Here is a 26,172-nt window from a genome sequence, read left to right on the forward strand (position 1 = left end):
TCTTTGATGACAGACTTCTCATCTACAGTTTGCGGTGAGAAAAGCTAGTGTAATCGAATAGGCTATGATACATATTCTTACACCTCTGCTTTGAAATATTATGCTTTCTCAGAGCCGTGGGCAAGTCGCTTAACTTTTCTTGGATCTCGGTTTTCTCCTGTCTATAGGAGCAGGCTGAAATAAACCCCGAAGAAAAGAGTTCTCAGGCTTCATCTGGTTGAGAATCTTGGTGGCTTAATCTGTGGGATCTCTTAAAGTTAATAAGAGAAGGTATGGCAGTGGCTCAGTAGTATAATAGGTAAATATTATGTTGGTAAGAAGAATCTTTAGAAAGACGTTTTATTTGCTTTCCCTTTCCCTCTTGTGAGCATCAAAAGAAATCACGTATATCCGAGCCGATTTTCCAATTAAGGACCATACAAGTTTTCTTTATTATCATCCACACCATCTGGGTCCCTTTTTTAAAAAAAAAAAGCTTAAGATCCTTGAAAGTGAGAATGAGGCTGTGTGTGGTGTGGTCCAAGTGTCAACAGTAGCCTGGGAAGCAAACGGGAAGTCATGGAGAGGTCTACTGTTATGTTACTGATTCTCAGTTTAATCAGCACCAACCTCCCTTTATATATGCTGAATAGACCTTTTTTTAAAAAAAAACTGTTCTGGGGACTTCCCTGGCGGTCCAGTGGTTAAGACTCTGTGCTTCCCATGCAGGGGGTGTGGGTTCGATCCCTGGTCAGGGAACTAATATTCCACATGCTGCATGGCTTGGACAAAAAAATTAAAAAGAAAAAACAAACAAACAAAATTATTCTGGAATGAAAATCATGGATAATATAACCCATCTACACACATAACTAAAAAACAAACACTAAACAAGAAAACATCCTAGCTGTAAAGGAGGAACATTGCAAAATAGCAAAATAATAATATATTTCAAAATATAAAGGCTAAAACATGTCTACAGTAGAAATACAAAGAAGTAGCCATTTGCTTGTACGCATATACAATACAATAACTATAAATGCAAACGTTACAGCTGCCACAGGTGTGTTCTTTTGGTTCCTCAAGCATAAGGGTGGCATGATTTTTCCAATATGATGTACAACTTCTTGGTAAAGTTCTGACTATATCGAAGTATAATCTTCCATTGTTTTTCACATAGAAGAAGTCTTAGAAAATTTAGTGCGTATTAAAACTTCAAAAAAAAAAAAGCTTGGCATATGTATAATGGAGTTAGGCCTCAGACACATAAGGAGGTGTCTGGCAGGACATTGAAGAGTCTGATGGAATGTGAGACGATATTTTATTGTGTAGGTTTGTTGCATTGCAGTTGTTCAGCATCCCAATTACATGTTGATACCTTCCTCATCCACCGTGACCGTGACAACCCCAAATTCCCTTACAAATTTCGAAAGCACACTCTAACAGCTCGTTGAGACACACTAGGGTAAGATGTTTTCTGGCTCTACATTTGGTGGGCAGTTGGTTTGACTAGAGCAGACAAAAGGATTTGGGGTTCTACACTTTTGTGTGAAAAGTAACAAAGGTGTGGTGGATTAAACAGATTTATAGTTTACGGAACTCAAAAAATAAGAGTGTAAAGAAGGCAAATAGGTGGAGAAAAGTCAGTTGGCTCCACACCAAACTGAAGCCCTTCCTCGCTGCTAGGCTTGGAGGTAACAATAATGAAAGCCAATTGAAATCTGAGGAAAAGCTTGCAAAGGAAACAAAAAGTTAAAGTGAAGTAAATAAAGAAGGAAACCAGTAAAAGTCTGAGCAATGGGCAGAGAAAATAGGTAGAAGTACTGTATTATAGACAGACTCTTTATAAATCTGTTATTTGAGTGAGTCTGAGATTAAATTTGTGGCTTTGTAAGAAAGAAATTGGTTTCAGAAGAGAAAATTTGGCAGTGGAAGAATAAGGAATCTAGGAATTCCCTGGCGGCCCAGTGGTTAGGACTCCAAGCTTCCACTGCAGGGGCCACAGATTCCACCCCTGGTTAGGGAACCCGCATGCCACGCAGCATGGCCAAAAAAAAAAAAAAAAGAATAAGGAATCTAAAATGAAGGGAGAAATACTGACTGGAAAAAGTTTATTCAGAAAGAGCCATGGTAATATATATTATGATACTAATTATTGAAAATAGTGTGCCTATATATTAATTACTACATTGGTATATATATTTTTTCATATTTGGCATTTCTGGCACTTTCAGCTTATTGGCTGTGCACATATCTGACCCAAAGTTCCTGCCTTTGTGAAGTGAACATTCTATTGGGGAGGAGGACAGAAAATCAACATGTAAATATGTGCCAGGGGTGATAGTGCTTGGGAGGTGGTCGAAGAGGGCATCGCCAGTGAGCCAAGACCTGAAGTAAGGGAGTCTTGCAGGTCGCTGGGGGGTGAAGATTCCAGGCAGAGGCAGGAGCAAGAACCCTGAGCTGAGAGCAATCAGATCATGCCTGGCTTGTTTGAAAACCAGAATGAGTAAGGGCGAGAGCTGTAGGAGATGAGATTTAAGGCAATTTGACCATTAGAAGGACTTGGTTTTTAATCTGAGTGAGATGGAGAGCCAATGGGAGTTTGGGGCAAAGGAGTGGCGGGAGCTGATTTGCATAGTAAAAGAATCACTCTGGCTATTTCCTAAGAGACAGAAGCTGTTTCCTGATGGGCAGAAGCTGGGAGACTAGTTAGAAAGTTTTTGCAATAATGCAGGAGGAAAATGATGGTGTCTTGGACGAGGGTGCAGGCAGTAGAAGTGGTAAGAAGTGGCTAGATCCTGGATATAATCTGAAAATAGAGTCAAGATAGGACTTGTGGTTGGTTATGAGAGGAAAGGGGTCAAACATGTCTGCAAGATTTTTGAGCTCAATCTCTGAAAAGATGGAGTTGCCATTTGCCAAGATGGAGCAGACTAGGGACAAGCAAGTCAGAGGGAAAAGGGCAGGAGTCAGTTTGGGATATGTTAATTTGAGGTGCCTATTGGGTATCCAAGTGACAATGCTGAGAAGGCAAGTGGATATACAAATGTCAAATTAAAGGGAGTCATTTGGGCTAGAGATTTGAAGTTAGGAGGCATTAACATATTGATGGTATTGAAAGTCGCAGGGCTTACATGACAGAAAACTTCCTGAAATGTGTGTAAAATATTTGTTTGTAAAATATTTGTTTTTATTTATTTACTTATATATATTTTTTGGCCACGCCGCTTGCAGGATCTTAGTTCCCCGACCAGGGATTGAACCCGGGCAGTGAAAGCGCCGAGTCCTAACCACTGGACCACCAGGGAATTTCCAAAATATTTGTTTTTATAAATTGCTTATTTTAAAGGCAATGGGAGAACTTGATATTTTCAAGTCTGTTATGAATCATTTTGTAAAGAAAAATATGCTGTATTTTATCTTTTGGGTAAATGTCAGGTGAGTAAAGGCATACCTAAGTCATTGTATCCATTTACTCTTGCTGCTGTAACAAATAACCATGAATTTGGTGGCTTGAAACAAAAACAAATGATGCTCTCACAGTCTGGAATCCAAAGTCTGAAGTCAGTGTCAGTGGGCTGAAATCAAGGTATGGCAGGGCCATGTTCTCTCTGGAGGCTCTAGGGGACAATCTGTTCCTTGCCTCTTCCAGCTTCTGGTGGCTGTGGGCATCCCTTGGCTTGTGGTCTCATCACTCCAATCTCTGCTTTCATGGTCACAGTGCCTTCTCCTCTTCTGTGTGTATGTGTGTGTCAGATGTCCACCTGCCTTTCTCTTACACAGATACTTGTGACTATATTTAGGGACACCCAGATAATCCACGATAGTCTCTCATCTCAAAGTCTTTAACTTAACCACATCTGCCAAGACCCTTTTTCCAATACAGTAACATTTTCAGTTTCCGGGGCTTAGGACCTGATGTCTTTGGGGGCCATTATTCAGCTGCACTGTAGTCACCTACGCAATTTCTAAACTGGGGTTTTGATATAAACGGTCACATACTCTTAATAGCAAACATAATTCCTTCTTCTCTCTGGGGACATTTAAAATGTTCCACAAAAAGTCAAATTCCATGACGTCTCTATGGCACTACATAGCTAAGAAATACTATTTCTGGATCTGTGTTGACATCATTTGATGATACTAGGTCAAATATACTTTGGCATTAAAGAGTTACCGTAAGTTATGGTTGCACAGTTACTTCCTCTTAAAGGATACTCAGGGTCAAGGACAACGTCCTCTTTCACCACTAAAATTTCTCTCCAGTGAGTATAGGTTACAGATCCTCTCATAATTCATCTCAAAATATTCCAATGTTTTGCCAACTTCTGTAAAAACAGGTAATGCAATAAAAAGTGAAACCTTCATAAAATTTATTACTAGCTTATTTATTTAAAAAAAAAGAAGACAAAGCCATACGTTTGGCCACGGATCCTCCAGGTTTTTTTCCCATGTGAAGCAATTTGTACCACATCATTGTCAATTAATCTTTATTTTATGAGCATTTACTGCACAGCTATAAGCAATTCCACATCAAAGGCATTCTCCATATTTAATAGAGACCTGATAAGTGGGTCTACACATAAGAATTGCTTCTGGACTTGCTTTGTGTAGTTTTATTAAGAATGAATTTAACATTTGCATAGGACCTAACAAGGTTAGACATACAAGTGTTTAAAACACACACACACACACACACACACACACACACAGAGGAATATATAGACATAGACTTCTCTGGAATTAAATAATGTTTAATAAAACAAAAATTAATTGCAAAGTGTAACTTTGATTTTCAAAAATCGCCCTTAAAGAGGGGGAGGGGCATGTCAAAAGGACACAGGAACCGACCTGGAAGAGCTACCAATGGCCAAAGCTGGACCAGTGTGAACAACAAAAATAACGTCGTATTGAATTATAACTCAAAGTAGAGAAGAAATATGCCTGAGTCCACACTGATATAAATAAATAATTGAATGAACACACAAATGAGGGAGAAAAGACACATCTTGCAGGATACCATATTGTGTGTGTAGATACCCTCCCCTTGAGGGGGTGGGGCTTAGCTCTGCTTCCTTGAGTGTAGGCTGCACTTCAAGACTGCCTTCCAAAGAATAGAGTATGGAAAGGGAAAACTGGTCACTTTACAATAGAAAAACTTGGTAGACATTACCTTAACCAAATGATCAAGGTTAAAGTTAAGCCCTTTATCAAGGGCTACTTGGCTAATAGAAAGCAGAGCATGGGAATGAGAAGGGGACATCTTTATAGAACTGTGATGTAACAGTTTTGTTCTGTTCCTTCTCTCCTTAGCTCTAAAACAAGTTGAAGGTCAGTCTCTTCAAAGCTTCTTTGGAGTAGCTACACATTTAGGTAAGATTAATGAATGTTACATAATGCAGTGATTCTCCACTGCAGCAGTTCCCCCCCTCCACACCCATCCCCATATTTGGCAATGTACGTGGGTGGGCGGGTGGGATGGCTACTGATACTCAGTGTGTAGAGACCAGGGGTGCTGCTGAATCCTACAGTGATTCCCCCAGCAAAGAATTATCTGTTATCAAATGTCAATAGTGCCAAGGTCGAGAATCCTGAACTCATATGCATACATCTAATAGACCTTTATTGGGTACCCACAATATCCCTCAAACCAGGCTACACTTTCCAGATGACACAATAGGACATGGTCCATCTCCTCAGGAAGCTTACCACCATGTTGGGGAATTGGAGAACAAGCGAAACACTTCAAGTAAAGGATATGACATTATATATATAAAGGCCACACTGGCATACAAACCAGAACCAAAATGAATAGTCCAGATCAGTGTTCTGGGTTGTCTAGAAAGGTAAAGAGTTATCTAGAATGGCTCCGTGTAGGAGATAGGATTCTCATTGGGCCTTGATGAACCCTCAGACTTTAGATCTAGTGAGGAGGAAATAGGAAGATGGAAAGAACCACGATAGCTTACTTTATTTTTTTTATTTTTAAAAAAAATTTATTTATTTATTTATTTATTTTTTGCTGTGTTGGGTCTTCGTTTCTGTGCGAGGGCTTTCTCTAGTTGCGGCAAGCGGGGGCAACTCTTCGTCGCGGTGCGCGGGCCTCTCACTATCGCGGCCTCTCTTGTTGCAGAGCACAGGCTCCAGACGCACAGGCTCAGTAGTTGTGGCTCACGGGCCTAGTTGCTCCGTGGCATGTGGCATCTTCCCAGACCAGGGCTCGAACCCATGTCCCCTGCATTGACAGGCAGGTTCTCGACCACTGTGCCACCAGGGAAGCCCCAGTTTACTTTACAAGTACCAGGGATATTCTTGGAATAAAACACGAAGAGTCACGAAGTCTGTTGATACACTCTTCTTTCAGATCTTAGTTACAGACAGAACCCTACAGTTTTTTTTTTTTTCACACAAACTGAGAAGAGGTTTCAATGTGGGGGAGGGGTGAGTCAACAGAATTCGGGTGAAGACACTGGGTTGAACAGCTGCACACCTCCCCCATCTCGCGTTGAGAACCCCTGCCTTCAGAAGGTGTCACCCATCTGAGAATATATGCTGTCATAGACATGAGTAGGCTAATATTCTTTTCCTTTTGGTCGCATCATTCCTCACTGGTGACTTTAATTCTTGGTTCCTCTTTTTGCCCTTTGCTCCCCATCCACACTTTTTAATATGTGATGATCCGTAACTGTAGAGTGTACGTTGTTAATGGAACATCGCTACCATCCATAGTGATGATAGCAACACTTTCAAGGCTCTTTGGAAATGGTATTGCGAACTCCATTGTTGAAAAGAAACAAAGATACAGTTCTCGCCAGACTCTTGCTGACGAGGTGACTTAAAACATTTTAAAGCAAGGTGTCTGACCAGTAGATGGCGCCCTCCTCCCTTGTGTGAATGAGTTATGAATGGATAGGCTCTCCCTTTGCCCTCCCCTCCCCCAAGCACTGTTGTAGAGAAAACCCATCGGTTCCCAAGTCCTATCCAAATCTTTTAAATTCATCGTCTTTTCTTCATTCGCTGTCTAATTCAGACCCTCCCTATTTGTCTCCTTTAGAATTACAGTAATATAAACCTCTGGCCTCTGGTATCCTTCTGTCCGAACCCATCCAACACACTACCATCAGAATCACTTTCCAACAACACAGATTGTCAGTGCCCTGCTGCTTAATTGTGTCCTGAGGGAGGGAGTGGGAGAGGATTCTCTGTGAAGGCAGTGGCAAGAGCAGAAGGATTGAAGTAAGTGGAGCCCTTCTCTAGACAACAATTTTTTCATTTGTCTGGAGTAGGGCTGGGGAAGGGTGATGGGGCTCTGTGGGAAAGGTAGATTCAGAGCCTTGATCCTCCCGCCAGGGAATTTTAACTTGCTCAGTTAGACCACAGAGAATCACTAAGAGGTTTTGAAAACAGAAGGATTAGAGCTGTGCCTGAACAAGGGTAACGTGACCAGGCGTGCGGACTGACTGAAAAGGAAAAGTTCAGGGAAGAAGTCAGCTTAGCAGAGGGGAAAGGACAGAAGCATATAGGTGGTAATTTGCAGTTTGCGAGATTCGGAGAAGTAGTTCCTCAACCGTAATATTCATCAGTAAAATACTTCATTACAGAATCAATGTCAGGAAACATCTAGGAAAGCCAAGAATTTGTCCACATTCCCTGATGTCCTGTGTGCATATGCATGTGTGGCTAGGCAATACATCCCCTAGCTGCCTCTGGGAAGAGTTTTAAGTGCCAGAAGTGAAGCCACTACGCATGTTTTAGTAAGAAGCAGTAAAAAGAAAAACAGCTTGAGCTTCCTCTGCGTATCACAGGCTTTCATGTGTTATTATTCAGCAGTACAGTGTCAGATTTAGATTTTCCACCTCGAGGAATTTGGTTTAGCTTTAATTAGTTGCTGTGAATCTTTCTGAGCCAACTCTGGGAAGCATTTATCTAGAAAATAGTTTTTCCCTAGAATATAAGCTGGATAGAGGGTGTAATTTTTCTATCAGCCTTTGTATCATGTTCACACAGTTGTAAATTCTCTCCAGCCGTCTGGATGATTTTAGCCGCAGCCCACCATAGTTATATTGGTTAATTACTTATTACTCATAATTTTAAATACTATAAGATTGAGGCCATCAGTATCACCATCCAAAGCCCTGTGAGGAGCTGCAGGATCTTAGAGCACGAATATTTTTTCTGAGGAAAGATGATGCTTGCAGGTTATTCTGCAAAGAGGCAACTGATGCATTTTTCATCCAGCAACTTTTCAGAAAAACAAGCTTAAAAATACCAGACAAATGAAAAACAGACTTCAGCAGTTACATGCAGCTTCCTGAGTAACTGAAAAATGTGCCTCTTGTGGTTAAAATGAGGGATCTGTTTAATATGGATGAAATACCAACACTCCAGGCATTTTCACTGACATTTCACTGTGACTTTTTGAACTTGGGAGTGCTGACAGGAAAACCTATTCTTGCTGCTCTGCGAAGCCTGCAGTCAGACTGCAGAGCAGGGCCAGGAGAGGTAAAAGGCTATGCCTGGTTCAAGTTCCCCCTGGTTTGTGTGTCTTTCTGTTTGGATTTCATTTTCATTCACATTGTTGCACTTTCCAGCTTCTGGATTCCTGCTCTGAAACCAGTTAGGAAACCAGGCAAGGGTTTGCTTTCCTGCTCCCAAATCCCATCGCCTCTCCAGCGCTGGACTTGCTTACTGGACCAAAGTGAAAACGCTCTCGCTGGGCATTTGTAAAAACCTTCTCTAAAGGTCAAGGGGCACTTCTGTACCTTGGACCCAGAAGCTACCCAGAGTGGCTGGACAGAGCACTGTGGCACCCGGGGTACATTTGAGAACAGGTTCAAAGGGTAAAGGAGCCGAAGGGAGCCCCTTTTTCCGATCCTCCCCATCGCCCGCCGGCCTCGGCTCTCCGCGGCAGCCCTGCCGTCTGGCAGCAGCCCGGGAGAGACATGCTGTTTTGTTTAAATCCTCCACATTCTTTGCCATTTCCCCATTGGCCGGATGGGGCTACCCTCCCCGCGGAGGCCGCTGCTGATGTCAGCTTCGCTCGCGCTCGCTCCTCCCGCACCCACCTCCCCGGCCCGAGGCACACTGCAGCTCGGCGCCGACTCTCCGGCCACGGCGAGGTGGCTGCAAACTCTCGGGCACGCACGGCGCTCGGGGATCCGGACTCGGGGGAGGGGACGCGCACGGAAGGCGCCAGCTTCCTCCCGCCCGCCCCTCGCAGCCGCGAGCCGAGGTCGGAGGAACCCGGAGCCCCAGACCGGCAGAGCTGAGCGGCGGCGGCGGCTTCCCTTTTCTCCCCCAGCGAGCCCTGAAGCGCCTCGGGGACCGGCCCTAAAAAGAGCAGGAAATCTTGTTTACCGCCCGGGGAGCACAGCCGATCGAGCCTTTGTCTGGAAAGTCAGCATCTCTGGCTCCGTCTGCAATGTGTGCCTGGTGACATTAGCCTTGGGCAGCCCGGCCGGAAAAGGGGGGTCGCCAGGTTCAGATCTGGTTTCAGAGGCGAATCGAGCGGGTGACTTTTGTGCATTCGTTTTAATTTTTGGAAATCTCTCTTTTTTTTCTTCCCTCGCCCGCTGCCGGGCATGTCCTGATCTGGCGCCCGCTACTACTGCCCCGGGCTGCCGATCAGAGCGGTTTCCAGCGGTTCTCCCTCCCTCCCTGCCTGACTTTGCAACACCGCGTTCCAGGCGGATCGACCTCGGCGAGGAAGGAGGCGGGGGAGCCGCGAACACCAGGACCCAAGCCTTGACATGCTCTCGGGCGGAGAGGAGGAAGCCAGGACCTGAGCGCACCGCCGGGGCTGCTTCGCCGCCCGGCTCCGAGCACGGGGCTCCGGGCGCGTTGCCCTGCTCCTGGGCGGCAGCCTTGTTGGTCTGGGGGAGCCCCCCTCTTCCCGCCTCGGGGGTCCGCGGCCGGCAGGACCATGCTGCTGAAGGAGTACCGGATCTGCATGCCGCTCACCGTAGCCGAGGTAAGCGCCGCGCCGGGCCCGGCCTCGCCCACTCCCAGTCCCCGGCTCCGGGGCGCCGCGCCTTCCCGCCCCCCTCCGCCTCGCGGGCGGCGGGGAAACCCTGGTGGAAAACTGCCTCCCAAACCGGGAGGCTGGAGGGGGAGGAGGAAGTGGAATTGCTGCTTCCACTTGTCACCCCAGCAAGGAGGGCGGCGTTGGGTGGGGCGGTGGACTGCAGGTGGGTTTTGGGGGGGGCACCCAGAATCCAGATTGCTGGGGATCAGAATGCGCCAAAGGGATTTGGTCGCCCCCTCCCTCCAATTAAGAAAATGAATAAAGCAAACCCAAGAGCCCCAAGCATGCCCTGGTAGCTGGGGGGGCATCCCGACTGGCGTGGGCCCAGGTTCCCCTCCCGCCCTTCGCTGGAAGGTTGGGGTAAGGGAGAAGCCCTTCGCCCTCGGGATTTGGAGGGCCCGAGCCCCGCTCCGGGGCACCTCGGAACCCTCGGGGGGTCCGTTTGGGCTCGGACCCCTTGCATCGCCGCCAGACTGGGCGCCGCTCCGCCACGCCCGCGCTTCGAGGCCCCCGGACCTGGCTTCGACCTTTCTCTAACCGCCTGGGTCGGAAACTTTCTGCGTGTCTTGTTTCTTGAGCCGCGGAGAGAGCTCTCTGCGGGCGAGCGGGGAACGGCGGGGGCTGCGGCGCGGCCACAGGGGGGAGCTCCAGCACGTGGGTGCGGGCCTGGTCCGGGTTCCCGGGTCCCGCAGCTGCAGGGCGAGGGGAGGGGGCTTGTCCTGGGCTCGTCCTCCACGCGCTGCTCAGGTTCCTTTCTCCCGAACCCCTCCCTCCCCACCCCTCCCCCAACTCCAAGCCTCAAGCTCGATCTTTCAGGAAACGATGACTCAGTGAGGATTATTCAGGCCCCGGCTTTCCTTTATTCCCGCTCTGCCTCCCTATCTTCGGTGATTTCACAATTGCTTAGCGCTTGTCCAGGGACATCGTGGGAGCGTGAAGCCAATCAAGGCAATTTGAAACTTACCAGTGTGGTTTGGTGTGGCAACACACATGACACCTGCGACCCAAACCGTGTTTATGTTTAAATACAGTGCACTTAATCTGTCAGACATGTTACTGAGCCACAACTTTGGGGAAGGGGCGAGGTGCTTTGGGAGAGAAAAAGATGGGGACTTGTCTTCATTTGTTGTCTGGAGCAAGTGTTAAGGCAAGAGCCAAGTACAATCCAAGGCAAGATCAAAGTATAGCTCCGAGTTTACAAAATGTATTCTAGGGACGCTGGCTGCCAAAGAGATCAGCCCCCACCCCAGTGATCAACCGAGCCATGCAGTTCGTTGGCTTTGGAGGAGATAGCATTTGAGCAAGGTCTTGAAGGATGGATGCCATGTGGGTAGGCAGACCGTGTAAATAACGTGGAGAAGCAGCACACAATGCTATGTGGACGAGGGGAGAGGCAAATGAGTGAAACTGGTTAACCGGAGTTTTTCTAGAAAAGGCTGAGATCTTTCCACCCCTGAGCAGATGAGTAGTTCAGCTTGGAGGTGTGTCTGCTTCCACTCCATCTCCTCCTAATGACTTTATTTATTGAGAGGAGTTTGGGATCTAGGGGCAATGCTGGTACTGCATGAAATGCCCCCCATTGCAGGTGATAGTCAAGAAAGTAACCGGCTCTCAAATCTTCTCTGCTACCTACAAAATCTCTTTATTTTGTTTTTTTCCTTCTCAGGCTTTCTTGAACCCTCAGGCACGGTTCTTTCTCCACTTTTTTTTTTGCACTGAAATAACTACAACTTTGGGGTGAAGTAATCATATTTGAGTGGTATAGGTGGAGGCCCTTCCTTTCTTGATTGGCAAATGAAATGAGACTCGGCCTGTAATATAATGTATAATTATAACTTAATTAATGTGTCATTCATTTGGACCAAAGCATGATCCAGTGTCTGTAAGGTCATATTCCGAAGTAGTTTTCTTCTTTGTTCGTGAAGCAGTGGGGCAGTTTAAATTGACGAGGGTTTCAAAGCGGAAGGATTCAGATTAACCAAATCAGATGATGGATGAGGACGCGAGGCCCAGCTTGCCAGAGGTTAGACCCCTAGGGTCTGATTGGTAGTGAACCCCACAATCCACCCTCCGCCTTAGCACTGTGTCCTCCCAACCTTAACACTGAAAACTGGGAAGCAATTATCTTCAAAGAAGACAATTACCATCAACTTCGGTAGACTTTTAGAAACCTCACTTTTGCTACAACTGTTGATTTGCTTTGGGCCTGATTCAACCTACATGAAACTTCTAGGATTTGTCCCTGTTCTGACAACCACAGTTAATTAGTAGCAACGTCCATACTTTTAAAAATGAGACAAATGCCCTTGTTTTGGAGAGTCATCAAAAGGACCAACACTGTATGTCCATCCTTTTTCCCTGGTCTTATCTAGTTTAACTCTTCTTGGAGGGGAGTGTAAGGGAGACTGGTGTGTTATCCACATTTTGCAGATGAGTGAACAGAGATTCAGAAAGGTTAAGTAATGTGCACCAGGCCACACAACTAGTTAATAGCCAAGCCAGAACCAGAGCCATGGTAAAACCATTAGTATTTGTTTCTCCTTACTCTGCTTCTTGCCCGTTACTCATGTTTAATCCAGAAAAAAAAAAAAAAAATCTTGAAAACAGATAAAGTGAGCACTATCAACTAAATGAAAAATCAAAGACCTTTTGAATTGGTATAGAGTGTGCTAGTTTCTACTATTTTTCTCGCCTTATTTTAACTCATAAAATATTCCTTAGTTCCAGGAAAGAAGAACAGCTCTGGGAGATAAAGCAAGTAAAGCTGAATTACAGTCTAGATCAGTGTTGGTGTTTTGTTTTTTAGACATTCATATTAGAGTAAAGAATTATAAGTAACATCCCATGGATTTATTTTAATTAAAAAAAACCCCACTTCACTGGAATAGTCTCGTCATTTATTTTCAATGTTGTTGTCTCTGAACTAAATATAAGCCCATTGGAAAGTTCTAAACAGCAAAGGTCCCTGGTGGCCAATAGTTGCCTATGAAGAGACAGTTGTCATTGTCTTCATTTGAAACATTTGGTGATATAGATTCTAGAATTTTAGACTTGGAAGGGCCATTAGAGGTGGTCTAGAGTTGAACCATTTCATTTTGTGGAGGAGAAGACTAGAGCTATAGAAGGTGCAGTTAGTTGCCCATCTCATAGCCAAGGGCAAGGTCTAGGCCAGAACCCGGAGCAAAGCTATTTTGCTGGGATTCCTTGTTGGAAGGAAATATCCCTAAGCCGAATGTGCAAAGCAGGAGACTAAATCAGTCTCTAGTTGGAAGGTGGGTTGGAGACTCTGACCTTGTCTTCTTAGGGGAATTTTAGGGGTTGTCAGCTGCCCCTAAAGGTGGCCAGGGGCCTCTCTTTGAAGCTGCTTTTGTATAACAAGTCCACTGGTTTTCCTTCGATTGTATTTTTTTGGGGGGTAGCTTTTGGATGTGTGGCTCAGTGCAGATTATGGTGGAGTTCAAGGCCCTTCCCTCCAAAGCCACTCCTTGGTGCTGCCACTGGTTCCAGCATCCTGATCCCAAACTGCATCTTCAGGACTCCACGGAGCACAGTCTGATCACGCCTCCCTGACAGGTCCTTATCAGTAAGATAAGCATCTTCCAAGAGCTGAGCACAGCCCAGTATGATCTAAGGTGGGAATCTTTTCAACTTCATTGCTTGCTTTGGTGTTTAATACTTCCTGTTCTGACTGCATCAACATTAATGTCTGGGATTTACTTGTGATCTTCAGGGATTTGATGCACAATGAAAAACAGAAACACTCCCCTCCAAGAAAAGAAGAAAGAGAGAGAAAAGAAAAAAAACCCCAACTTTTTAACAGAATATTATTTTATTCTTTGTCCTGGCAGGGAGCCAGCGCACTTTATCCAGGCTCCCCCGAGTCCCCAGAGAATTTTCTTGCGCACATTTCTGAGAACAGGTTTGGGATCAGGGTGATGCCGTCTCTGGAATGACATAAATGAAGATGCCAAAATGCCCAACGGTGCTCCTTTTTGCTCCGTTTTAAAGCATTTTCGTGAAATGCATCTGCAAACCTATTGGGGTAGAAATTCTTTAAGGAAAGAGGTTTTTTTTTTAATATATAAATTTATTTATTTATTTTTTGGCTGCATTGGGTCTTTGCTACTGCGCGCAGGCTTTCTCTAGTTGCGGCGAGTGGGGGCTACTCTACGTTGTGGTGTGCAGGCTTCTCATTGCGGTGGCTTCTCTTGTTGCAGAGCATGGGCTCTAGGTACGTGGGCTTCAGTAGTTGTGGCGTGCGGGCTCAGTAGTTGTGGCTTGCGGGCTCTAGAGCGCAGGCTCAGTAGTTGTGGCGCACAGGCTAGTTGCTCCGAGGCATGTGGGATGTTCCCGGACCAGGGCTCCAACCTGTGTGTCCCCTGCATTGGCAGGTGGATTCTTTTTTTTTTTTTTATTAAAACCATTTATTTACTTATTTATTTGTTTATTTACTTCTGGCTGCATTGGGTCTTCGTCGCTGCACGTGGGCTTTCTCTAATTGCGGCGAGCAGGGGCTACTCTTCACTGTGGTGCAGGAGCTTCTCATTGTGGTGGCTTCTCTTGTTGAGGAGCACGGGCTCTAGGCGCGTGGGCTTCAGTAGTTGTGGCTCGCGGGCTCAGTCGTTGTGGCTCGCAGGCTCTAGAGTGCAGGCTCAGTAGTTGTGGCGCACAGGCTTAGTTGCTCCGTGGCATGTGGGATCTTCCCGGACCAGAGCTCGAACCCATGTCCCCTGCATTGGCAGGCAGATTCTTAACCACTGCGCCACCAGGGAAGGCCAGGAAAGAAGTTTTAAGTTTGATATTTTCATCAACACTTTGTTTTCTGTACAAAGTGATATCCTTGAATGTAAAGGAGAAAGACTCCTTGGATTAATCTCATAGACCTTCTCCAGGGTTCCTCATAAACATAATTTTGGAATTTTGTTTTTTAAGAATGAGCACTATTTTGACTTTTTTTTTTTCCTAATTGTTAGCTTAGTGGTGAGGGACAAAGGCTGGGGTTGTGAGTGATTTCTGGGTGATCCCGGTAGCTTCTCTGGCCTGTTTCACAGTCATCAAGGAACAATGTTGCTCATTGCTGCCCAGCTGTCTCCCAAAGCTCCCTTTTTGGTCGTGAGGGGCACCCGGGAAGTGGGGGGCGGGTTAATGGATCAGTGCAAACCTTTCACCACTAATAGAACAGACAACAAGGAGCAGATGCTGGCTTCCTGGCGGGTCAGTGAAAGTGACTTTGTGGAGAAAGGACACTGCATTTTCCCTGTGATTTGGGTGTGAATGCCTGTCACATGAAACCGATTCTAGGCCTTGGGAGAAAAAAAAACCCCACAACACTATTGTTAACAAAAGCCTAGTTAAAAGTGGGTAGTAATTAACTTTTGCTTTTCATTACAAAGGCAGGGGGCGAATTCCCAAGGCTCTTAAAAATCAACTTCAAAACACTGTATCTGATTGAGTATAACTGATATTCAGGGAAAGTGAGGCATCTTCGTTTCAGAAAGGCTCTCATTTTGGTGAATGGAGAATACTATTTTTTTTTTTTTTTTTATAAATTTATTTATTTATTTATTTTTGGCTGTGTTGGGTCTTCGTTGCTGTGCGAGGGCTTTCTCTAGTTGCGGCAAGCGGGGGCCACTCCTCATCGCAGTGCGCAGGCCTCTCACTGTCGCGGCCTCTCCCGTTGTGGAGCACAGGCTCCAGACGCGCAGGCTCAGTACCTGTGGCACACGGGCCCAGCCGCTCCGCGGCATGTGGGATCTTCCCAGACCAGGGCTCGAACCCGTGTCCCCTGCATCGGCAGGCAGACTCTCAACCACTGCGCCACCAGGGAAGCCCAGAGAATACTATTTTTTATAGGTAGTTTTTTAAAAAAAATAATCTATTTTCAACACTTAACCTCTTTAAGATATCTTCCTTGCCCCAGAGTGTCAATCAGGGAAGTGTGTGTGTGTGTGTGTGTGTGTGTGTGTGTGTAGGGCAGAGGGTTCACAAAGATGTTTTGTTTTGTTTTTTTAAATATAAAAGTGTGTGCACAGTGACAGGCAGTAAGTGTGTTTTTCAGGGGCAGCGATTACTGGAAAAGTACGTCAAGGTTCATTGCTTTGGCGGCCTGCGTGAGGGCGCAGGTGCCCTGGCTGGCCTCTGTGGATTCTGGCCTGCTTTCTGTTGCCTGGAGGTCTGTATGGTCAAGTAACTCTGAAAACTTTTTTGAAAACTAGCAAACATGTCTGCCTCTGTTCAGAGAAGAAGACAAATACAGAAACCAGCTGATTTGTAGCAAGAAGTCAGGAAGGTTTTACAAATCTTTAGCAAATTCAGCTCGCTGGGAGCCGAGAAAAAGAATTTCAGATTGCAGACTGCCAACTGCCTGCCCTCTGTGTCTCATGCTTGAAATCAGGAATTTTGTTGTATTCCCAAGTGGAGATTTTTTTGTAGGCTACATGGCAGATGAAGTTGAAGTGTCTTATAACTATTAAAACTGGAAAACAAATTGTATCTGGAAAATGTAAAGTTTGAAAAAAGTATCTTATGCAAACTTATAAGCAATTCATACAAACAGGATCTCAGGGGTGCACACCTCCAGGGGGCGCCATTTACATGGAACCCAATGGGAATGGTGCAACGTGATAGCCCTGCAGCTGACCAACCGCCTTTGTCAGTCCTCTCAAGCTCCCCAGCCCCTGGTGCTGTCATGTGTTAAAACTTGAGAGTTAATAGCAGTCTTGCAGGTTTATAAGTGGATATGTGACCTCCTCAGAGACATCTCTCCTGACCACTCCATATAAAATAGTTTTCCCCTATTATTCTCTGTCTTTGCACTTATTTCCTTCATAGCATTTATCTTTTAAAAATTTTTTATTGGAGTATAGTTGATTTACAATGGTGTGTTAGTTTCTGCTTTACAGCAAAGTGAATCAGTTATACATATACATGTAGCCACTCTCTTTAAGATTCTATTCCCATATAGGTCATTACAGAGTACTGAGTAGAGTTCCCTGTGCTATACAGTAGGTTCTTATTAGCTATCTGTTTTATATATAGTAGTGCTTATATGTCAATCCCAGTCTCCCAATTTATCCCTCCCCCCTTTTGCATTTATCTTAATCTGTACTTATTTGTTTACTTGTTTGTCATCCACCTCCATCACTATCTTTTCAACGTGTAATCCACATAAGAAAATACTAACAAGATCTTTTAACTTATTTTTCTTTCATACGAAGTCTTTGAAATCCAGTGTGTATTTTCCATTTGCAGCACATTTCTTTTTTTTTTAATTAATTAATTTTTTTTCTATTGGCGCGTAGTTAACAATGTTGTGTTAGTTTCAGGTGTACAGCAAAGTGATTCAGTTATACATATACATGTATCTTTTTCAAATTGTTTTCTTTTAGGTTATTACAGAATATTGAGCAGAGTTCCCTGTGCTAGCACATTTCAATTCCCATTGGCCCCTTTGCAGTGCTCAAGGGTCACATGTGGCTGGTGGCTGCCGTATTGGATAGGGCAGCTCTAGTGCTTAAACCTTGGGCCTGGCACACAGTAAATGCTTGCTGAATGAATGGATGAGAAGAAGCTGAGAAAAATAGGAACCTTTTAGGAAAGCTGACCCTAGGTGTTTTCCTTCACACTGTTTAAGTTTTTCACTTAAGCTTTATACCTCTTGAAATTTTGCAAACTAGAGATTCTTTTTTATTAAAAATCTCCTCATTTTAAAATTCCACAGCAGTACCTCTGAGAAGTTTGAGGCCATTCATTCCTGGGAGTTAATGTTATCAGTCTGCCTTCCTCCAGATTCCTGAGGAGTATATTCAATATCTATTGTTATATAATAAATTTTCCCAAACTTAGCAGCTTCAAACAATACCCATTTATTATCTCACAGTCTCTGTGGACCAGAAGTCCGTGTGGCTGGATTCTCTGCTCAGGGTCTCACAGGGTTGAAATCAAGCTGCATGTTCTTCTGGAGCTTGGAGTACTCTTCCAAGTTCACGTGGTTGTTGGCAGAATTCAGTTCCTTGTGGCTGTAGGACTGAGTCCCCCCTTTCTTGCTGGCCATCAGCTAGGGGCCAGCTCTTAGAGGCCACCTGCTATTTCCTGCCATGTGGCCCTCACCACAATGTGGCCGTTTGCCCCTTCAAGGCCAACAGGAGAGCATTTGCTGCAACTTTGAACCTCTGACTTCTTGTCTCTGACCTCTACTCTTTTTCAAAAAGAATGGTCTGATTAGGCCCACCCCCATTCAAGGTGAAGGAATTGTACATATACAGGGTGTGCACACTGGGAACCTCAGGGATCATTCTGCCTACCATAGGGAGATTAGCTGAATTGAAAGTTTCTGTTGGAGGAAAGAAGTAGTTATTTCTCGTATCTAGGAAACTTAGGGATCTGGAAGGTTCAGGCTGGCCCTGGGGCAGCATGAAAGTGTTTATCACAAATGCTTACTGAACTCTTACTCTGTGCCAGGTGCTAGACTTGGTGCCAGGGATGGAGCAGCAAACAAGGCAGACACGATCCCTGCCCTCTTAGAGCTTACAGTCCAGAGAACATTGGAGAAGTTTCCTTGCCATCTTAAAATAGATTATGGTGATGGTTGCACAGCTCTGTGTAAATATATTAAAAACCATTGAGTTGGTATGTAAAATACATCTCAATAAAGCTGTTTTTTTTTTTTTTTTAAAGAAGTATCTATGGATTTTTCCAGCAGAATAGACATCTGTGTTCAGAGAGAGAGCCATTGACAGAAAGCACGGAAATTGAATTAGGAGTACGAACACTGAAAAGTTATGGTCTCTGTTCTCAAGAAGATGACTCTGATTGTCCTGAATTTAGACAGCTTTTCAAAGGAGGTTGTTCCCTTCTGCAGCAGTGTGGGAAAAAAAAAAAAAATTTGCCAGATTTGGACTAGAATGACCACAATTTAGGTCAGAATTTGATACTTAGGGGCAAAAACGTAATCACAACTTGAACAGCTACAGGGCTTTAGGGTACCGGGTGGGGGGGGGGGAGGAGACATTCATTGACAGATTTCACTATCCTCAGGAACAGCCCCCCTCCCCACCCCTAATCGGGGACAGAGGCTGGCACCAGCCATCATTAATGGAAGGAACAGTAAGTACCTGGTGACCTTTCTGGCTGTGGTTCCAGGTGCAGTCCTCTGCTTTCTCTGCACATTGAGTGGGAAAGGATGTGTTGGCAGAATGAATCCTGGAATATGTGTTCTGGAGGAGATGGTTCTACATGAGAGTTGAGTCCTCTGCTTTATTCATCTCTGGCAGATGTCCTTGAGACTTTCCATCACAGGCTTCATTATAAAATAGGCTAAATGACTATTTAAACTGTGTGTCAATAGTCTCTGTCTAGGATGGCAAAATCATGCCGCATTAGGCTGGGCAAGTCTCCCAGGATGACACAGAGTTAGAAGGAACCCCCCTGTGCCCAGGACACGCTGTCTTGGCCACTAGCTTTACCCGTGACAGAGAAAGGAGTCTAGGGTCACTGGCCACTTCCTGGCTTATGGCCTGAGCAACATTATACAATGCTGTTTGTTGATTTAGAAACACGAAAGCCAGAGCTCACCAAGATTTTGACATCAAGCATAAAGTGAGTCATTCTTTCATTTCCCAGCACTCTGACAAAGGGGCCGGCTCTTAAAACTCCTTTTTAGACTTTAGTGAAAGTCGACTCATCCACCTAAACAAGTAGCTAATGTAAGTTCTTGATCAGATTTATCCAATGGTTCTTCACTTTTTTTTGATCTTTCTTTTTTTTTTTGCTTCTTTTAAGTTTGGGTGAAGCACGGCCTTCTAGAATTCCTGTTGTTCCCAAGCAGAGAAAAAACATAATCATCCTTTAATTTCTTTAGAATTAACCTGACAATCTTTAGGGTGTTGTTTCTTTCCCAGAATGAATCACCTAGAGAAGTAAGATTGGCCAAACAAATGTAATTTGATGACAACCTGTAATAATGTTGTTTAAGCACCTAATCTAAGCAACTAATCTCCAAAGACTGCTCCTGTCCCATGTCACCTACACACACATACACACACCATTTAGGTCTGATTCTATTTGCCGTATTAAGGTCAGATCCAGGTGTTTCTGAGCATTAGTTTGTGTATTTTTATACCCCAATTAACTGATCTGTGTATTTATTCAGAAGAAAATTTATCAGCTGGGAATAGAGAAGTCACCATGAACTTGGATGCTAATATAATTAAGTGATTGATGCCTTCAAATGCATTAGGTCTTATTTGCTGGATTAGTTGGAGTTCCCCAAAACTCTCCAATATTTTCTAGTTTTAACCGTCGTGGTGGGATTTATTTATTTATTTATTTATTTATTTATTTATTTATTTATTCTTAAAATGACCAAGTTTCACTTATCTCTTGACTCTCTGGCAAGAGTGTTTCCAACTGGCATAGACTGTTTATAGAAATGGTGTAGGACCTTTTAATGAATACTGTGCCCACGCTTCCTGAAACGTATCGTGGAGGACTGAATAGTCCCTAGGAAGTGCAGGGTTACACTGTTCATTTTGCTGACCTGAGCCATCTCTGTCTTTGTGTCTTACACAAATTGTGAAAGTTGCTTGCCCTGATTCTCTCTCTCTTTTTTTAAAAATAAATTTATTTATTTATTATTTATTTTTGGCTGCTTTGGGTCTTTGTTGCTGTGCGCAGGTTTTCTCTAGTTGCAGCGAGCAGGGGCTGCGGTGCGCGGGCTTCTCACTGCGGTGGCTTCTCTTGCTGCGGAGCACCGGCTCTAGGCGCACGGGCTTCAGTAGTTGTGGCACGCAGGCTCTGTAGTTGTGGCTTGCAGGCTCTAGAGCGCAGGCTCAGTAGTTGTGGCGCACGGGCTTAGTTGTTCTGCGGCATGTGGGATCTTCCCAGACCAGGGCTCGAACCCGTGTCCCCTGCATTGGCAGGCGGATTCTTAACCACTGCGCCACCAGGGGAGTCCTCACCGGGCTTTTCTGTACATAATAAAATAGCACTATGTGCCTCGGCGACGCATCCCGTGAAACCTGCTTGGAAAGTAAGAGTTTTAAAAATTCAGTTTCTGTTTTGTATGCTTGGATGGCAAGAAGTCTCATTCCGCGTGCGAAGGAGGCAAAGAGAAATTACATTTGTCCAGCGCTTTCTTGTTTATTTAGTCCTTGTAATGGTCCTGTGAGTTGGATATTATCATCCCGTTTTACAGATGTGGTTCACAGGTGCTTGCATGGCTAGTCAATGGTAGACCTGGCTTCATGCCCATGCTGGTCAGACTTCCGAGCCCAGGCTCTCTGCTTTCTCAATTCTGCCTTCCCTAGAATCCCAAAGCTGGAAGGAGCATTAGAGATTATTTAGTTCTATCCCAATACACACACACACACACACACACACACACACCCCTTAAAGATTAAATAACTTGTTCAGGATTATCAAAGGAAATAATTGGGGGAAGGGAGTTCTTCTGTTCCAATTAAGCTAACAGAGCGGTCCATAAGTTTTATCTCCTACTGAACAATCAATTTTACTCAAGTTTTAAACCAAGTGACATCCCTCAGTTTAACTTTGATAAATGAATCATACTCCTCTTTGAAAAGAAGTTTTGTAGTTCATGCTCTAAAAAGAGAACCACCCCTACACTTTCAGAAATTATTCCTTTTAATGGCAGTGACAGCCTTTGGCTTTCATAGACATCTTTAGCCGAGATGTTCGCTGATAAGCAGCTGCAGGTTTCTCAAAATTAGTATCTGGAAATAACAATGGGAACAGACAAGTGACACCATGTTTCTGGCACATTTCGTTGAAAACTTAAACCTCTTCACATGGAGGTAAGCAAACTGGAGGGTATGAAAAATGATCAAAATGTATTAGTCAGCACTGTGTACTTTCCCTTCCTGCTGAGATGGCGGCTCCTTGGAAACTTATGTCTCACCTTTACTAGCATTGCCTCACAGGCAGTTTACAAACCACATGCACAAATTCATATTGCTCCTGTAGAGTCACACCTCACGTGGGCTAAAATAAAATTTTTAACTTGATAAGATTATTATTCCGAAAATGGAGCTATAAAAGGCTTTTTGCAAAATTAAAATTTGTCCTCCAAAGACATTTACCATTATCAGGAATGTTCAAAACAATGAAAAAAATCCAAACAAACCTGTCTTAAATTCTACAGGGGAGATTCAGAGATGTTTTGCTCTGTGTCAACACGATGGAAATAAACATGTAATGCCCTAAAATGAACTATTTGAAGGGGACCACACTTAATTGGATGTGTACATTCAGGTCAGTTTTTTAAAATAATTTTTAAAAAATTATGGTAAAACATATCACGTAAAATTGCCATCTTAACTTTTTGGTTTTTTTCCCACACTGCGCAGCATGCGGGATCTTAGTTCCCTGACCAGGGATCGAACCCTTGCCCCCTGCAGGGGAAGTGTAGAGTCTGGACCGCCAGGGAAGTCCCCTTAACTATTTCTCTTAAACTTATTATTTTAAACTTTTATTTAATTTTATTTTTATTTATTTATTTATTTTTGGCTGTGTTGGGTCTTCGTTGCTGCACGTGGGCTTTCTCTAGTTGCTACTTTTCGTGTGGTGCACGGGCTTCTCATTGAGGTGGCTTCTCTTGTTGCGGAGCACGGGCTCTAGGTGCACGGGCTTCAGTAGTTGTGGCACGTGGGCTCAGTAGTTGTGGCACACGGGCTTAGTTGCCCCACGGCATGTGGGATCTTCCCAGACCAGGGATCGAACCCGTGTCCCCTGAATTGGCAGGCGGATTCTTAACTACTGAGCCACCAGGGAAGTCCTTAACTATTTTTTAAGTGTAGAATTCGGTGGCATGAAGGGCATTCACATTGCTGGCCAGCCATCACCAACATCCATCTTCAGAACTCTTTTCATCTTGTAAAACTGAAACTCTGTACCCATAAACAATAACTCCCTATCCACCTCCCTGCAGCCCATGGCAACCACCATTCTACTTTCTGTCTATGAGTTTACTATTCTAGGTATCTGGTCAGCATTTTTTTCTTTCCTTTAAAGCATTGGTTTATTACTTTATCATTAAACTCATACATCATTTCCTGAAGCAAACTTAATAAAACTTGAATTAACAGAAGGTAACTAGAAATATTTTCTGAATTCTGCCTTCTTTCAAGGGAGGAAAATGACAAGATGGACCTGTATCCATGTTTTGGGTGGCATTAATGACTCAATTAGTGACCTATACCTTTGTAGCAACAGCTGGAGTGCCTGACACTTTTAATTCAGGAGTCCTACTATATTGTCATTTAACACAAAAAGCGCATTTTTGCTTGGAATACTTGCTAAGGCAGGAAAAAGTACCAGTGCATTTTAGAAGTATTTCCAACAAAGTTGTCACTGACAAGTGTTCTTCTATTAAAGTAGAAGACAGAATATTTGATTAATGATAATGCTTTATTCCTGTACCAGGTGGAAACAGACATCAATTGGACTCTTTTTCTAAATAAAGAAGTACAGTTAAAATGTTGGCTTTTTTTTTTTTAGGATTTGATAAATATTTAACTCAGGAGAAAAAAACTAATTTGTTATTATGACGGCTTATTAATAAGTTAACTTTGCAACATTTTCATTGTTGTCAATTCTCTTAGTGATGTCTGTAGGTAGAGTTTTCAACTCACTAGCCAACAACCTGGATTTCATTAGATTTTATAGGATTACAGTCCTGCCGCTCTCAAGCAGCGGTTTGTGTCCTGCACTGTCCAAGAAAGTAGTGGGTTGTAGAAAAATGTTGGTCTCCAGTCTGAGAACTTTCCAGTGTGCCTGGGCCACCTTACAGATGTCTGTTTAATCTCTAATGCACCCGAAATAGTAGACATCTGCCAAACAAAGTCACAGAAAACAACACTCTTGTTAAAGTAGTAATTAGCAGTTTAACCAAATAGAAAAACAACACTGGATAGATGTTTAAGAAAACAAGACTTGTAATCACCTCCTTGTATGGACAGGTAGTTCTGAAGACAGGGGTTATCACTAAAGTTTGTATTTGAACCCCTGGACATGTCTTCTGAGATGTGTGAGTTCCCTGTGGTTTGTACCCTCTTGACATGGGCCTTCATCAGGAAAATTTTGCTGAGTTTACCCTGACCTGAAATAATGATGATGATGATGCTGGAGCCGATGAAAAGACAAATAAAGCCATTCATGTCACCTAACATTTATCATCATTCTGGGCTATTTCAGCCTCCATTAAAGTGACATGGTGGATAAAAGTGGTTTTCTCAATGCTTGAAAAGTGCTGTGAAAATAGACGGTTCTTTTGCTCAATGAGACAGGTTTAAAGATATGAAATAGAGTTATTTAATCCCCCCCAAGTGCAAAGAGTTTGGTAACTAGAATTGTATTTAATCATTGGGGTACAGACTGTACCGTGTGCACTGGAGACCCAAATCCTGGACTATTGAAGGCTATGACGAATGCTTCTTTTTTGGATGTTATGTTTTTGTTGCTCATAAAGAGGCATCGTGCCCAAAATGAAAAACCTTTAGATTCAGGATTCAATAGTTCACCTCTTTTGGATTGTGTTTGATGGAAACTTGGATGCAGCTGAGTGTAATTATGTTTCTCAGCAGTATGACATATAGTGCTGCAGAGATGGGTGTTCTTAGAGATTTCTTGCCAAGACTGGCTGAAAAGGAGTTTGGTTATTGTTTTCTTAAAAAAATAGTAATTAGGCTATTAGTTGTCCAAATGGAATAATCCCCTTAAGCCTTTTCAAGAAACACACTTCCAAAAGGGTCAAGTATATTTCAAATTAGCCATTATTTACATAGTGTCCAGCCTTCTGCCTTAGCTCTTTTAGGAGGTTTTTGTTTGTTTGTTTGTTTGTTTTAATGTTGGTTATGTCTGTCAGAAACCATCTTATTTTTTAAAGGGGTTCAGGAATGGTTCTCATATCAAAAGCAGCCAAATCCCTGGCATCACAGAAGCTTCATCATAGATTAATCTGTTTTTCATCTGCAGAACGGCCGCATTCAGTGTTGTCCTGGCCTTTGGACAGTCTCTTCTGTGGATCTGGAGAAGGAACTGCCCACGGGCCTTGCAGACCTCTATCTTTGAGAATACTCAAGAGCAAAGGAAAAACAGGCAGTTAGAAATGGTGGCCAGGGCTAATGGACCGTGGTTCCGGGCTGGAGCCCAGGCCTACGTTTGTGACCACTGGGCTCAGGATCTGCCCTGGTGTCTCTCAGATCCCCAGATGAGGTAGAACCTGTTCACCCTGATGCAGACTCACTTGGCCCTGCCACATGCCACCCCACGACACACCTTTTGGGTGTGTCTCAACTTAAAGCTGGATAATCAGCTTTCTTTCCCATTGGTTGGGTCTTTCTGAATGGCAAATCAGCCCTACCTTACAAAGTTCATCTTTTAAGTCCTGGTAATCGCCCCACCTCTCACGGGGAGTATCATCCCTGAAAAGAGGACTCATCACTTTCAAACATGATTTTCCTTTCATTTTCCTCTACCCTTTCCTTAGCATTTTATCTCCTGGAGCTAAAGTACCTATATTGTCCTAACTTGGGGTTTCTGGCTTAGGGTGGTGCAGTATGGTGAGGCCTTGCTGATTGATAGCCATGAATTGATTTAGGAAGACTGGATTTTCTTGTGCCTCAGTTTCCTCAACTTTCAATACCCCTCTTTTTTAATTTAATTTTTTATTTCTCATACAAGTTTAAAGGTTACAGTTATTTATAGTTATTACAAAATATTGGCTATATTCCCCGTGTTGTACAATACATCCTTGAGCCTATCTTATATCCAGTGGTTTGTACCTTCTGCTCCCCCACCCCTATATTTCCTCTCCCCGCTTCCCTCTCCCCACTGGTAACCACTAGTTTGTTCTCTATATCTGTGAGTCTGCTTCTTTTTTGTTATATTCACTAGTTTGTTGTATTTTTAGATTCCACATATAAGCGATATCATACAGTATTTGTCTTTCTCTGTCTGACTTATTTCACTTAGCATAATGCCCTCCAAGTCCATCCAGGTTGCTGCAAATGTCAAAATTTCATTCTTTTTTATGGCTGAGTAGTATTCCAGTACCCTTCTTTTTGCCTCCATGAGGGGCTGATCACATGACATACAAGCCCACTCAGCACATGTAAGGGACAGTGATAATTGTCCATGTGTGGATGCTGTGT

The 26,172-nt window shown here is 43.8% G+C and overlaps 1 protein-coding gene and 1 pseudogene across 1 annotated transcript in view; both read left to right on the plus strand.

The window, feature by feature from the left end:
* The first annotated feature begins 9,032 nt into the window (after positions 1 to 9,032).
* The window catches only part of PITPNC1 (phosphatidylinositol transfer protein cytoplasmic 1), a 258,284-nt gene continuing 241,144 nt past the window's right edge, over positions 9,033 to 26,172 (plus strand). Inside the window, 1 exon segment of the mRNA XM_036836206.1 lies at positions 9,033 to 9,949. Within this exon segment, the coding sequence (XP_036692101.1) occupies positions 9,902 to 9,949 (48 nt within the window). The 5' untranslated portion in view covers positions 9,033 to 9,901.
* Positions 15,068 to 26,172, plus strand: part of LOC118886581 — a 48,416-nt pseudogene continuing 37,311 nt past the window's right edge.

The sequence above is a fragment of the Balaenoptera musculus genome, chromosome 20 (genome assembly GCF_009873245.2).
Source record: "Balaenoptera musculus isolate JJ_BM4_2016_0621 chromosome 20, mBalMus1.pri.v3, whole genome shotgun sequence".
Taxonomy (NCBI): Eukaryota; Metazoa; Chordata; class Mammalia; order Artiodactyla; family Balaenopteridae; genus Balaenoptera; species Balaenoptera musculus.